General features: G+C 41.1%; 1 protein-coding gene across 3 annotated transcripts in view; it reads left to right on the forward strand.

The window, feature by feature from the left end:
• Positions 1-14,910, forward strand: part of unc5db (unc-5 netrin receptor Db) — a 402,981-nt gene that overhangs the window by 351,166 nt on the left and 36,905 nt on the right. For all 3 annotated transcript variants that reach the window (XM_022666860.2, XM_022666862.2, XM_022666861.2), the window contains one exon: positions 9,810-9,981. In XM_022666860.2, the coding sequence (XP_022522581.2) occupies positions 9,810-9,981 (172 nt within the window). The remainder of the gene's footprint in view (positions 1-9,809; positions 9,982-14,910) is intronic.

A 14,910-nucleotide genomic window follows, 5' to 3' on the forward strand; every position in this document is an offset into this window, starting at 1 on the left:
AATGCTGTGGCACAAAATATTTGAGACTTCTATTTAGGGCTGCATGCAATTAATTTGGAATCAGTAACGTGTTATTATTTTTTTAATGCTAATTAATCACATCACCAAGTTTGACCCCAACTTCCTACATAATTTGCCCCGCCTGAGCCCAACGTGTGATCTCAGGCTGGTCCCAAATAAATTCTGGAGTTGTTTGCTTGTGGTGAAAATGTGATCTGGTCTCAATCCGCCCCAGCTATCAAACTACCTTTTTTAAACGAGTGGTAGCAATGTTAGCGGTGCGGCTAAAGTACTGGGTGAGGCGGGAATTGCTAAACATATATAGGAAAATGGAAAATTGGCTAATTTTAAAGTTTATTACATACATTTTATGCACACACCCTTAATAATAGTGATGCTAAATATTGCAGCATGTAATTTATACAGAAAACAGAAGACGCTTTTATAGGAGACTGTGCTTAAGAATCGAGTCTGTGAGTGGATTGAGGGATATGAATAGCTCTTCAGAAACCAGATTCTCCTGATTCTCTCCTGGCGCGAAAGCGACTCAACTCTCCTGGGCCCTTCGCAAAACCGTCATCCGCTAAGCTGTCACTCAGCCCCCCTCCAAGGCCAGGAGAGACCGGTGGAGAATTGAATTCTCCTCGCAGTCAGCCGGATAGACTCAGGATAGACGACACTGAGCACTCTCCTCCTCTAAAGCGTAGTAGAAATCCATTAAAAACACATAGATAGATAGATAGATAGATAGATAGATAGATAGATAGATAGATAGATACAGTTGTGGTCAAAAGTTTACATACACTTGTAAAAAAACATAATGTTATGGCTGTCTTGAGTTTTCAATAAGTTCTACAACTCTTATTTTTCTGTGATAGAGTGATCATGTTTGTCACAAAAAACAGTCATAAAATTTGGTTCTTTCATAAATTTATTATGGGTCTGCTGAAAATGTCACCAAATCTGCTGGGTCAAAAATATACATACAGCAACAAAATTTGTCAATTTTGGTGATGTAGCGAGTTGTGTCAATCAAATTAGCTTCATGTCATGGCCTCTTCACTTCTTGTAAGTGATTCTGATTGACTACAGCTGTTGACTTCTCATGAGCCCATTTAAATAGGGCTCATTTGACCCAGTGATTAGACTCAGCTACAAAAGCTACAATGGGAAAGTCAAAGGAACTCAGTGTGGATCTGAAAAAGCGAATTATTGACTTGAACAAATCAGGGAAGTCACTTGGAGCCAATTCAAAGCAGCTACAGGTCCCAAGAGCAACTGTGCAGACAATTATACGCAAGTATAAAGTGCATGGAACAGTTGTGTCACTGCCACGATCAGGAAGAAAACGCAAGCTATCACATGCTGCCGAGAGGAGATTGGTCAGGATGGTCAAGAGTCAACCAAGAATCACCAAGAAGCAGGTCTGCAAGGATTTGGAAGCTGATGGAACACAGGTGTCAGTCTCCACAGTCAAGCGTGTTTTACATCGCCATGGACTGAGAGGCTGCCGTGCAAGAAAGAAGCCCTTGCTCCAGAAAAGGCACCTTAAGACTCGGCTGAAGTTTGCTGCTGATCACATGGACAAAGATAAAACCTTCTGGAGGAAAGTTCTCTGGTCAGACGAAACAAAAATTGAGCTGTTTGGCCACAACACCCAGAAATATGTTTGGAGGAGAAAAGGTGAGGCCTTTAATCCCAGGAACACCATGCCTACTGTCAAGCATGGTGGTGATAGTATTATGCTCTGGGGATGTTTTGCTGCCAGTGGAACTGGTTCTTTGCAGAAAGTAAATGGGATAATGAAGAAGGAGGATTACCTCCAAATTCTGCAGGAAAACTTAAAACCATCAGCCCGAAGGTTGGGTCTTGGGCGCAGTTGGGTGTTCCAACAAGACAATGACCCAAAACACACATCAAAAGTGGTAAAGGAATGGCTAAACCAGGCTAGAATTAAGGTTTTAGAATGGCCTTCCCAAAGTCCTGACTTAAACCCCATTGAGAACATGTGGACAGTGCTAAAGAAACGGGTTCATGCAAGAAAACCATCACATTTAGCTGAACTGCACCAATTCTGTCAAGAAGAGTGGTCAAACATTCGACCTGAAGCTTGCCAGGAGCTTGTGGATGGCTACCAAAAGCGCCTAGTTGCCGTGAAAATGGCCAAGGGACATGTAACCAAATACTAATGTTGCTGTATGTATATTTTTGACCCAGCAGATTTGGTGACATTTTCAGCAGACCCATAATAAATTTATGAAAGAACCAAATTTTATGACTGTTTTTTGTGACAAACATGTATGTGTTCCGATCACTCTATCACAGAAAAATAAGAGTTGTAGAACTTATTGAAAACTCAAGACAGCCATAACATTATGTTTTTTTACAAGTGTATGTAAACTTTTGACCACAACTGTAGATAGATAGATAGATAGATAGATAGATAGATAGATAGATAGATAGATAGATAGATAGATAGATAGATAGATAGATAGATAGATAGATAGATAGATAGATAGATAGATAGAACTTCTAAGGCCAGGATGACGTGCCTTCATTCATAAAATTATGACTTCTAATTATATCAGAGATATATTCTAAAGGGGAATGTCAGGATATCTGTCCATGAACTGAATCTCAAGAGGAGGTGGGTCATGCAGCAGGACAATGACCCTAAACACACAAGTAGTTCTATCAAAGAATGGTTCAGGAAGAACAAAGTTAAAGTTTTGGAATGGGGCCAAGTCAAAGTTCTGACCTCAATCTAATGGAAATATTGTGGGAGGAGCTGAATTGAGCCGTTAATGTGAGGAAACCCAACAACATCTCAGAGTTAAAGCTGTTCAGTATGAAAGAATGAGCTCAAATCTGATCAACAGTTAGTTAACAGTTAATCACACTCACAAATATGTACTATTGGGTAATTTCCCTCGATTAATAATTGAGCAAATATTATATTTTCTATTCATTTGTTTAATTGTGTTCTCTTTATCTGATTTTAAGATTTGTGTGAAAATCTTATGATGCTTTAGGTCTTATTTGTGCAGAAATATAGACAATTCTAAATTGTTCGCCAACTTCCAAGCACCACTGTTTTTAGTGCACTCAACCCTAGTGTTATATTACGGATCAAATTGACCCTTTTAAAAGTTTAAAGATCTAGGAAAAATAGTTCAAAATATATATTTTTTTCAGGATAAAATTCTTCTGCTTGTCTTATAGCAGCACTAGGTAGGATTTCCTTGATTTTTGATCTTTTTAAAGAAGTAAAATTACAACTTGAAACTCACTGCAGCGCTGCATTGAGGTGTAATAGGAGGAATAGCGGTGCTCTCGTGTCTGTGCCGGAGCTCCTCTGAGCTCAAACCAGACTCTGTAGGTTTTCCGAGGCGTCCGCGACCAACGCTCTCGAGAACTGCGACCTGCTTTCCGACCTTTAGTTCTAACAGTTCTACAAGGACTACTGGTTTATTCTTTACAAACTAACATACACACACTCTGGCAGAAGCTGGAAAGAGACCGAATATGTCTGTGAAAGCCAGAAAACGAGAAAGAGAAACTAATCCGCCTGAAACATTTATTACACTCTACAACTGTAGGTGGAGCCCACGAGCACAAAATCTCAATCCTACCTAGTGGAGCTTTAAATAGTGTAATCAACATATAACCCCTGCAATACTTCATAATTAATTAAGTACATGCTACTGCCCTACGATGTTTAGCTTTTTTTTTTTTTTTTTTTTTTTTAGTTTTTAGATTAGATTGGCAAGTAAACCCAGACTAAAGTGACTTTCAAAGAACTCAGTAACACCTGAAGGCAAGCGTTCATAAGGCACACCTACCCAGATCTGGGAAGTCGGCCCATAAAGGATTATTCCAACAAGTGCCAGTTGTCAGAACTCCTTCTGAGGTCAACACGAACAAAAGCAGCTTGTTAAAATCATCTTCTATCAATGCTTATAGCTGTACGTAGGGTTTTCTCTCTCTGTTTTGCATAAGAAGCCACTAAATTCCGACCTCCAGCAAAGTGGGCTTCAGTACAGGCTTTACAAAGCCCTTAAGTCAGCCCCACAAGTCAAGCCATTAATGATGGGAATGTTAAACATATGTATTAGGTGTGAAAGAGGTTGTCACAGTATTACAACCCACGTCTCCACTCTATCAGATATCCATTAAAACAAGACCTCGCAAGAAGTGGCGCGGCCGCTAATGGATCCTGTTCGTTTCTCGTTAAGTCTGGTGTCTCCTACCGAGTCCCAGAATGCCACAGAGCCAGGCTGCCTGTCTCAGGGGGATGAATCATCAGTCACTTTGAATAATGCGTCTCATTACAGCCCCGGGTAGCGCTAGCATGAGCCCCTCAACGATGATGTGGAGTGGAATTCTAAGGAGGACGGGCGGAGAAGAGAAACAATGAGATGCTTTAGAGATATACTCATCTCTCGCAGGTGTTGCGCCACTCCAGACATAAGTAATCCATGCTCGGCTTCTTTGTCTACGAACTCGATGTTCGGACGTGAAATAACGAATTGCTTTTACAGCCTTAAATCAGAAAGAAAACAAAAAAGTGTTTCTTGGTTTTACTTTGACTTTTATTTGATTGCTGACAGTTTGACCAAAGAATCAAGTTCATGTTTTACATATAGTAACCATTAATAAACTAATTGTAAACCATTTATAAACCCTTTATAAAGGTAGTCTTATTTTAAAGTGGTACCCAAATTTCATTTGTTAAAGGCGTCATTACATCATTTTTATTTCATTCTTAAAACATCTAGTTGTGTCTCTAGTATAAATGAATGCTCTGTGAGCTTTTTTTTTTTGTTGTAAAAAACAGTTCTCCAGTGATCCAGTATAACGCTGCTTTAGTCTGATGGAGGAGTGGCGAGGAGAAACGATAGGATTTCAGCTCTTGCTCATGAATATTCATACATGCAAACATATTGCCTCTGATTGGCTAACAGCACTGCGACACCAGGAGACAGTAAAACAAGACGGACAACAGTTAGAAATGTTTTAAAATAAAGAAATTGCAAACAGTCTTTGCAATGTCATATGTCACTTTACAACATGTGTAATAATGCCCTGCTAAGTGCAGTTTAGCCATTGACCTAGTCTTAGAGTCTCTGTAAAATTTGAAATCCACCGGAGATCCTATTTAAACCTATAGTTACACACACAGAGGTGTGTAATCCAGGTCCAGAAAGTACAAAATCTTTTAACTAGTGTAAACAGAACTGATCTAAACATACACCTACCTATCTCCATTGTACTACTAGTTGTGTTCAATAGACAAATTCTAACCATTTGTTCCTTTGTTACTTCTCTACAATACAAAGTTACTATAGTCACTAATACCACTTATAACTTTACTACTGTACACAACACAAGCCTTATGTTCACCATGTCCAGAAGAAGCTCCGCCCACTTCTCTACTACACAATACAGAGTTACTATATTCACTAATACCACTTACAACTTTACTACTGTACACAACACAAGCCTTATGTTCACCATTACCAGAAGCTCCGCCCACTTCTCTACTACAATACAGAGTCACTATATTCACTAATACCACTTACAACTTTACTACAACTTTACTACTGTACACAACACAAGCCTTATTATGTTCACCATTTCCAAAAGCTCCGCCCACTTCTCTACTACACAATACAGAGTTACTATATTCACTAATACCACTTACAACTTTATTACTGTACACAACACAAGCCTTATTATGTTCACCATTACCAGAAGCTCCGCCCACTTCTGTACTACACAATACAGAGTTACTATATTCACTAATACCACTCACAACTTTACTACTGTACACAACACAAGCCTAATTTTTTACTGCAATAGAATAAAAAGCTGCATTTTTCATACTGTCCCATTTTTTTTTTCTGACTTAGGGTTGTTCATCCGTACAAAGCTTCTGAATGAACCGATTCAGGAATCTGAATTGCTTCTGTTTCCTTTCAGCACTGAAAAGCCTTAAATGAGAATGAAATCATGACTCAGGCTTCTGCCTTCTCATTGCTGAACTTTTGTGGGTGTTGAGCGACAGCTTCTTCCTGAGTGCTTCGCTCTCGAGAAATGTTACGCAAGGTCTTTTGGAATAGATTTCCCTGACAAGCAGCTCCTCTGCTCTGGGAATCAGGTCCTCACCACGTCGTTAAAGTGATGACAGCCCCATTGAGTCGTGTCTTTTTGAGGAATGCAAGCTGATGACTGAGTGGAGTAAAGGATCGAAAACACCTGAAATGAAGCCTAAAGAAGCCCAGCTTGTATTAAGTATTCTGGCAAAGATGAAACCGAAACTTTACGTGAAGCGCTGCTGTTTTGCGAATGTGCATTAGTAGCAGATTGCAGACTGTTCAGACAAATACGGTACGTAAGAGACAAGACAAATTAAAAAGATAGTATTTACAGCCTGTGATAGACATCAGATTTGGTGAGAAAATCTGATTTGGGCAAGTCTTACTAGGTCTTTTAAGGTGAATGCTTGTCCGGCAATGAATTCTTTCTAACAATGGTTTAAACGAAAGCTTGTTTGCCCTTGTTTTTAAACCCTACACATAAAAGATCTGAAAATGCCTAATTGCCTGGCATCACATTTGCTGTTCCTTAGGAAACTTGGCTCGAGAACGCATCTTCAGCCCCGTGTAATGAAATCCAATTTGCTAGGACTCTTTTGCTCTCACTTGTGGTGCTGAAAGTACGAACTCCAGGAGGTCTTCTTGTTTTCCTGTGTCCTGAAGTTTCACGACAAGCAGGGAGCCTTCGTTAGCTGCAGCCCCTTCTTCCCTCCTGTTAATGGGCTTTATTTCATGCTGCACAATCGAGAAGAAGAGATGGAAGGCGATGATAATAGGCTGGAAATTATAAGCAGAGCCTTATGAATATGCAGCAGTAGCCGGTAAACGACTTGCTCTCAGGTGCCCTCTGAGAATCGTCGGCTTTCTCGCGGAATTATAGGCCTCTCCGCGAAAGCTCGCTGCCTTTAATGATTTCCGAGGCTGCTAACCTGGCAGTTGGGGTAACTGTTTGTGCAGGCTTGCGTGGTCTGCGGGCGCCAGCGGTTCTGCTAGCGCATATTCGATTCACGCTTTTTGTGTTTGCATTGGCTAATTTCTAAATTCTAAATTGCACCAGATGAGTTGACTGATTGAAATTGGCTCAGACTGCAGGAGAATGAGTGCACTACAGTCAACGGAAACAAACTTAAAAAAAAAAAAAAAAACATAATGCTTCTTTTGTTAGCATGGTTTGTTGGGCTTTTGATTGTAAAGTTCTTCTTGGCATGAAGATAAAAGCTTCCCAGGTAGCAAGAAGATTCTGAACGAGTTTAGCTGAAGTACATATATGGCACCATCTGCTAAGTCTTGGCACCAGCCATTCCAGAATTGGGTAGGATGTGTTTTTTTTACTCATCAAATGGATGGTAAAAAGTGGCTCAAACACAATTCTGTATTATACTTGTCAACCGGAGTGATGGCATATGTGGCTCAGACAGAATCCTGTATTATACTTGGCAACCGGAGTGATGACACATGTGGCTCAGACAGAATCCTGTATTATACTTGCAAACTGAGTGATGGCACATGTGGCTCAGGCAGAATCCTGTATTATACTTGGCAACCAGAGTGGTGGAACATGTGGCTCAGACAGAATTCTGTATTATACTTGGCAACCGGGGTGGTGGCACATCTTGCTCAGAGAGAATCCTGTATTATACTTGAAAACCAGAGTGATGGCACTTGTGGCTCATGCAGAATTCTGTATTATACTTGGCAACCGGAGTGATGGCACATGTGGCTCAGGCAGAATCCTGTATTATATTTTTCAACCGGAGTGATGACACATGTGGCTCAGGCAGAATCCTGTATTATACTTGGCAACCAGAGTGGTGGCACATGTGGCTCATACAGAATCATGTATTATACTTGGCAACCAGAGTGATGGCACATGTGGCTCAGGCAGAATCTTGTATTATACTTGGCAACCGGAGTGATGGCACATGTGGCTCAGACAGAATCCTGTATTATACTTGGCAACCGGAGTAATGGCACATGTGGCTCAGACAGAATCCTGTATTATACTTGGCAACCGGAGTAATGGCACATGTGGCTCAGACAGAATCTTGTATTATACTTGGCAACCGGAGTGATGGCATATGTGGCTCAGACAGAATCCTGTATTATACTTGGCAACCGGAGTGATGACACATGTGGCTCAGACAGAATCCTGTATTATACTTGCAAACTGAGTGATGGCACATGTGGCTCAGGCAGAATCCTCTGTTATACTTGGCAACCAGAGTGAAGGCACATGTGGCTCAGACAGAAAAAATCTCTATATTATACTTGCTAACCGGAGTGATGGCACATGTGGCTCAGACAGAATTCTGTATTATACTTGGCAACCGGAGTGATGGCACATGTGGCTCAGGCAGAATCCTGTATTATACTTGGCAACCGGAGTGATGGCACATGTGGCTGAGACAGAATCCTGTATTATACTTGGCAACCGGAGTGATGGCACATGTGGCTCAGGCAGAATCCTGTATTATACTCGGCAACCGGAGTGATGGCACATGTGGCTCAGGCAGATTCCTGTATTATACTTGGCAACCGGAGTGATGGCACATGTGGCTGAGACAGAATCCTGTATTATACTCGGCAACCGGAGTGATGGCACATGTGGCTCAGGCAGAATCCTGTATTATACTTGGCAACCGGAGTGATGGCACATGTGGCTCAGGCAGAATCCAGCTTGGTTTAATGTCTATTATATTCCAGAGGTTTTCAATTTGGTAAAATCAAAGAAATTCTACATTTTTAAGTGGTCTTTTATTTTTTTCCAGAGCTGTATGAATCATTTATTGAGTCATTGATTTATGTAAGTCATTTGTCAGCTTTAAATAATAGTAATAATGTGGATTAATTCAACTAGATGAATCAGAACTTAATTGCTGACAGTTATTAAGAGTCTAAAAAAATGACTCCATAGTTCTATTCCTTTCTCTTTCTGTGGGCCTCGTGTTTATCACACGTGAGTCAGGTGAATGCTTGTGATCATTTTATACAATCTACATTATTGTATTACTCATGTCACAATCTGCTGGACTACAATCCCCAGCATGCACTACAGTCTGTTGTACACTCTGGTCTTTCTACAACTAATGTGGTTGTTGGGACATGATTTAGTTGCTAGATGTAGCAACTTCTGTATTATACCAGGTGTGGTATGTATCCAAAAGTTATCCAAAAGCAGTGAGTAAGACTGGTGGAGGAGAACATGCCAAGATGCATGAAAACTGTGACTAAAAACAAGGGTTATTCCATCAAATTATGATTTCTGAACTCTTAATTTTTTTTTTTTAATATGAACTTGTTTTTTTTGCATTATTTAAGGTCTGAAAGCTCCACATCTTTTTTGTTTTTTTCAGCCATTTCTCATTTTTGAATGAGATAAATGCTTTGAATGACAATATTTTTATTTGGAATTTGGGAGAAATGTTGTCTGTAGTTTATAGAATAAAACAACAATGTTCCTTTTACTCAAACATATACCACCACTGCATTACATTTATTAAAAGAACATTTAAGTTAAAAAAAAATAGTGCCAGATGAGTTGACTTGATCTCAGTTAACTCAAAAACTCAATCTGCAGGAATGAGAGCACTGCAGTTAATGGAGACACAGATGGAGTGTGGAAATAAACTGCATAGTTCTTGTCAGGAGCTTGTGAACCACAGCTGAAAGTTTCTCTTGTCTCTCTGGTGTTTCTCTGGTCGTACCCCCCAGCGCCCCGTCAGAAGAGAGGTGTGAGATCCTGCTGGGACCGGAGGTCACGTACGGACCCCCGGGGCTGAGCCTGTCTTCTCCGGTTGCCATGACGATAGCCCACTGCGCTGAGGTCAGCGCGGAAAACTGGAACATTCAGCTGAAGAGACAGACCAAGGACAACAAGTGGGAGGTAAAGTATTACCGAGCCACAGCTCATCTCTGTTCTCCTGTCCTTCACCGCATCTGAAACTCAGATCAGCAGGAGAACAGCCTGTCTTTCATCCATCATCCCCTCTCTCATTTACATACTCTGATCCTGAGACACGGCTCAGATTAGCCCAGAAAAGATCAGACCATTATCAGCTCCACTGATCATAAAGGGACTAGGGCTGCACGATATTGGAAAATTTTACATTGCAAATGTGTGAAGGTTCAGTTAGCAGGGTAAGATCACAGTTCTGCTCTAAATATTGCAATGCACATAACATTATGGGGGACATACCAGAGTTCAAAAGAGGACAAATTGTTGGTGCACGTCTTGCTGGAGCATCTGTGACCAAGACAGCAAGTCTTTGTGATGCATCAAGAGCCACGGTATCCAGGGTAATATCAGCATACCACCAAGAAGAACCAACCACATCCAACAGGATTAACTGTGGACGCTGTAAGAGGAAGCTGTTCTGGTGCTAACCCGGTGCTAACCCGGATTGTATCCAAAAAAACATAAAACCACGGCTGATCAAATCACAGCAGAATTCAATGTGCACCTCAACTCTCCTATTTCTACCAGAACTGTCCGTCACCACAATAAATTATCGTGGTTTAAAACCAGGTGTTTCAGTTTCATTGTCTAACCCAGAGATTGTAAAAAAGATGGACGCCACGCCATGAGCGGAGCTGACGGTCTATTATTCGTCCCGCCCATAACCAGCCCTTTTACAATAACCACACCTTTTTTGAATAAAAAATAACGTTTTAAAAAATGAATTCTGTGGGAATATAAAAATGTAACAATATAAGCAGAGGTTACATTAGCTGCTGCATTTAAATAATGGAGGTAGAATTACAGCATATTAGAAAAAAAATGTGGTTGAAAGTTGTCTGTTTGAAACCTACAGTATGGGGATGGGTGGAGTTACACAGCTTTCTGAAACCGAACAGCAGGGGGCGTCCGACCTGTGGTGGCTTCACTTTTAAGAGACGATGCTCTGTCCAGCTATACACAGTCTATGGTCTAACCCCTGTATATCGCAATATTAAACAATGCAGGGCAGAAGACGTCACCAGCCCCACCACAACCCGTGCGCTGTCTCGTGTCCGAACCAATCAAGAGCTGAGTCAGCGCGGAGCTCTCAAAACCCAGCAAAACAACATTAATCGGCCTTTTAATCAGGCATTTAAATGGCTTTTTAAAAGGTAAATAAGAGTGTTTTTCTGTATCTGTTTCTCTGTATACTTTATTATTAATCCTCCTTTCTGGTTTATTTAAAGCTAAGCTTACTGTAAATAAACAGAATCGCTTTAGTCACCCAAAATAATAAACAAGACTGGGACAACTAATTAACAAAGACAACAACAAAGACTAAACAAAACTAAGAAAACAAGAAACTGAATAGAACAAACCTGCTACGCATACACGGTATACTTAGCACACAAAAGACTTCACAAGGACCACTGAAACAAAGAGGCTTATATACACGAGGAGGGTGAGGAACACGTGGGGAAGAAAACGAGGGGGCAGGGTTACAAATAAGACACAAGGTGACAACACTAATGGCTAGGGCGGAGACAAGACAATAACATAGGGCCATGACTTCAGGAGTGAGCATAGGCCAAAATAACAAATAAACCAACAAACTAAGAAAACGAACTGATCCTGCCAAAATAAAGAAAATAAAATACACAAACTACCCTGACTCCCCGTCACCAAAACAGGAGAAAAAGGTAGCAAAACAAAATGGCACTCACCCCCTACTTTACCCAAAGAATAATATAAACTGTAACAAAAACTAAAGCAACACACAGAATACAAAAAGGAGGTGCCATAGGTGTTGGTCTGAGCAGGAAGTTGTTCCAGGTCAGGAAAGGGGAGGAGCCCTGAACGTCTCTCTCAGGTCAGGATTTCTCTTGTCCTTTTATAGAGTGTGCCCCTGGTGGCCAATCACGGTCCTGCAACTAAAAACTAAACACAAACAACACAGAGGGCACACAAGAATAAAAACAATACGACCAGGGGTCGTAACATGGACAGAAACAAAGAAACAAACAAGAAAACACACAAAAAATACCAAAGCTAAAGGTGAGACGGTCAGTCTAAAAAAAAGAGGAATTGCAAGAAATTTGAAAGTATCCTCAAAAAAATTAAAAACTGTAATGAATAAACTGGCACTCATCAGAGTCACCCCAGGAAAGGCCATAGAAGAGGTATAGAAGAGTTTCTTCTCTTGCACAGGATAAGTATTTTTTTAGTATTTTGGTTTGTTTAACACTTTTAAGTTAATACATAATTCCTTATGTGTTTCTTCATAGTCTGGATGACTTCATTATTCATTTACGATATAAGGAAAACATAAATAAAATAAATAAATAAACCTATAGCAGATGAGGTTCTGAGATTCCAGTCAAGCAGGTCCAGTGTAACAAACAGCGTGTTTTATTATGTAATATTCAGTCAGTGTGTCGTACAGGGGCCGACCCGCTGAGGAGCAGCTCTGGGTTCATTGCTCAAGGGCGTGATAGCGGTGGCGAGATTTTACAGGCTGGCATTAAACCCGCAACATGTTGGTCTGAGGCCAGGTTCTCTGACTGCTAGACTGGCGGTGTTCAGACAGAGGGAGCTTAGCTGAAGCTTTCATCAGCGTGTCCTCGCCAGGCTCTTCCCGGGCTCTGCTGCCTTACGGCTGTAGCTGGAGGTCTTTAGCAGGAATCTGAGGATGCCCTGTGGTGCTGATGGCAGGTGAGAAAATGATGCTAAGAAAAAAACACAAACACAAACAGTGACAGGACACTGTGTAGTGAAGAAGCCACCAGGAGGCTCCTGGCATTTGCAGGGCTGGTGGGACAGTGGGGGGGGGGGGGGGGGGGGCAGTGGGAAATAACTGGTATTGATTCGGCTCTACTGAGGAACAGCTGAACTGTACTAGTGTGAGTTTCCCAAAAATGAATGAACTTAGCGATTTATGAACAACTTGAGGAATGATGTAACTTTAAGAACGCCAATTTTACACCTGTTAGCCAAATGGCATACTAACCACACAAGAAACTCCACAAGGAACATTAAAACAAAGAGGCTTATATACACGAGGAGGGTGAGGAACAATAACACAGGGCCATGTGCTTGAAAAACTATAATGATGAAACTGGCACTCATCAGAACTGCCCCAGGAAAGGAAGAGCAAGAGTTCTCTCTGTTGCACAGAATAAGTTGTTAACCGCAAGTACACAACTTCCCAGATAAGATCACCTAAATGTTTTTTCACAGAGTATTTTGGTTTGTTTAACACTTTTAAGTTACAGCATGATTCCTTGTGTGTCCCTTTATAGTTTGGATCCGGATAAATTACTTTCTCAGGGGGTTCTGGGGTAATTTTTTCTTTTATAAGCGTTTTTTTATCCTCTGTGATTTTATTTAAGTGCAGAACATCCATGTATGTGTTTTTCTTATAAAGTTACAGGCTGAATTATCAACTGTTTTTTTTTACTGAACTCTGTGGTCCTCCAGTAGTTTTAGTCCCGTCCGGAGTCACATCTCTGAATTTCATCACGTCGCGTTTATTAAAATAGCTATTTGTCCACTGGCCAGCACCATAACTACTCTTTGGGATCACGTTTCCACGGAGATCCACGTAAACACAACAGCGAGTGGAAATGGAGGAGCTACTGAACGTGATGTCATGGGACCGAGAAAGTAGGGCTTTAGTCTCCAAAGTTATGAATGAGTCTTAAATACTTCAGAATTGGCTCCAGCTCTGCAAGCTGTGCTGGAAAGATCCCCAAGACCACTGAATTACATACATTTTCTTTTTTTTCATGAAAGTTGGCCAACTATTAAGCAGGATTTTATAATGTGAGATTCAAAGTTTGAACGCTAGGTGTAGCTATCACATAATCCCAATCTAAAACGTTCCTCAACTCCCTTCCTTACTTCATTATACCTACATTATTGTTCCTGGGCTTTTGGGAGAACATAGTAGCTCCAAAGAAATGGAAAATAGACAGTTAATGCAACCACATCCACAGTTAATCCTGTTGGATATGGTTGGTCCTTCTTGGTGGTATGCTGACATTACCCTGGATACTGTGGCTCTTGATTCATCACAAAGACTTGCTGTCTTGGTCACAGATGCTCCAGGAAGACGTGCACCAACAGTTTGTCCTCTTTTGAACTCTGGTATGTTACCCATAATGTTGTGTGCATTGTTTACAATATTTAGAGCAGAACTGTGCTCTTACTCTGCTAATTGAACCTTCACACTCTGCTCTTACTGGTGCAATGTGCAATTAATGAAGATTGGCCACCAGGCTGCTCCAATTTAGCCATGAATCGTTCAAACTTTGAATCTCACATAAAAAAAACCTGCTTAATAGTGGGCCAACTTTCATTTTATTTCTACACAGGCCACAGTATAGACACCCCTGCTGTAGACAGTAATGTAGTCCATTATGTTTATGATCTCTATTGACCGCTGACAGTCTGTGAAGAAGATCCTCCTGCTTCAGGAGATAAGTGACTTCCACTGCTGTCCCCGAGAAGAGGTGCAGAGTTACACGAGGACGAGTCGATGTCAACATGAGAATATATTAGACCAGATCAATGACGTTCTCAGGTACAGCAGAGAAGAGCAGCGGTGGAGTCGGGTCACCTCTGTAAACAGCTCCTCCTCCACCTCAGACCTCCGCTTTTCTTCCTTCATCCTTCTCTTTTTTTCTCATCCGTCCATCACATTCGACCCCAGCGCTGGGTTTTATCAGATCTAAAGGCTCTGTTCTCAGCAGAGGTCACTCTGTTTGATATGAATGTCTGTTTAAAGACATCCAGGGCTTTATTATATCGACGGGTCATTAGCCTAACCCCCCCGGCCGGGGGACGGCAGAGACGTGACCTTGGTGATTGTTGAGC

Source organism: Astyanax mexicanus, chromosome 22, assembly GCF_023375975.1.
Source record: "Astyanax mexicanus isolate ESR-SI-001 chromosome 22, AstMex3_surface, whole genome shotgun sequence".
Taxonomy (NCBI): Eukaryota; Metazoa; Chordata; class Actinopteri; order Characiformes; family Acestrorhamphidae; genus Astyanax; species Astyanax mexicanus.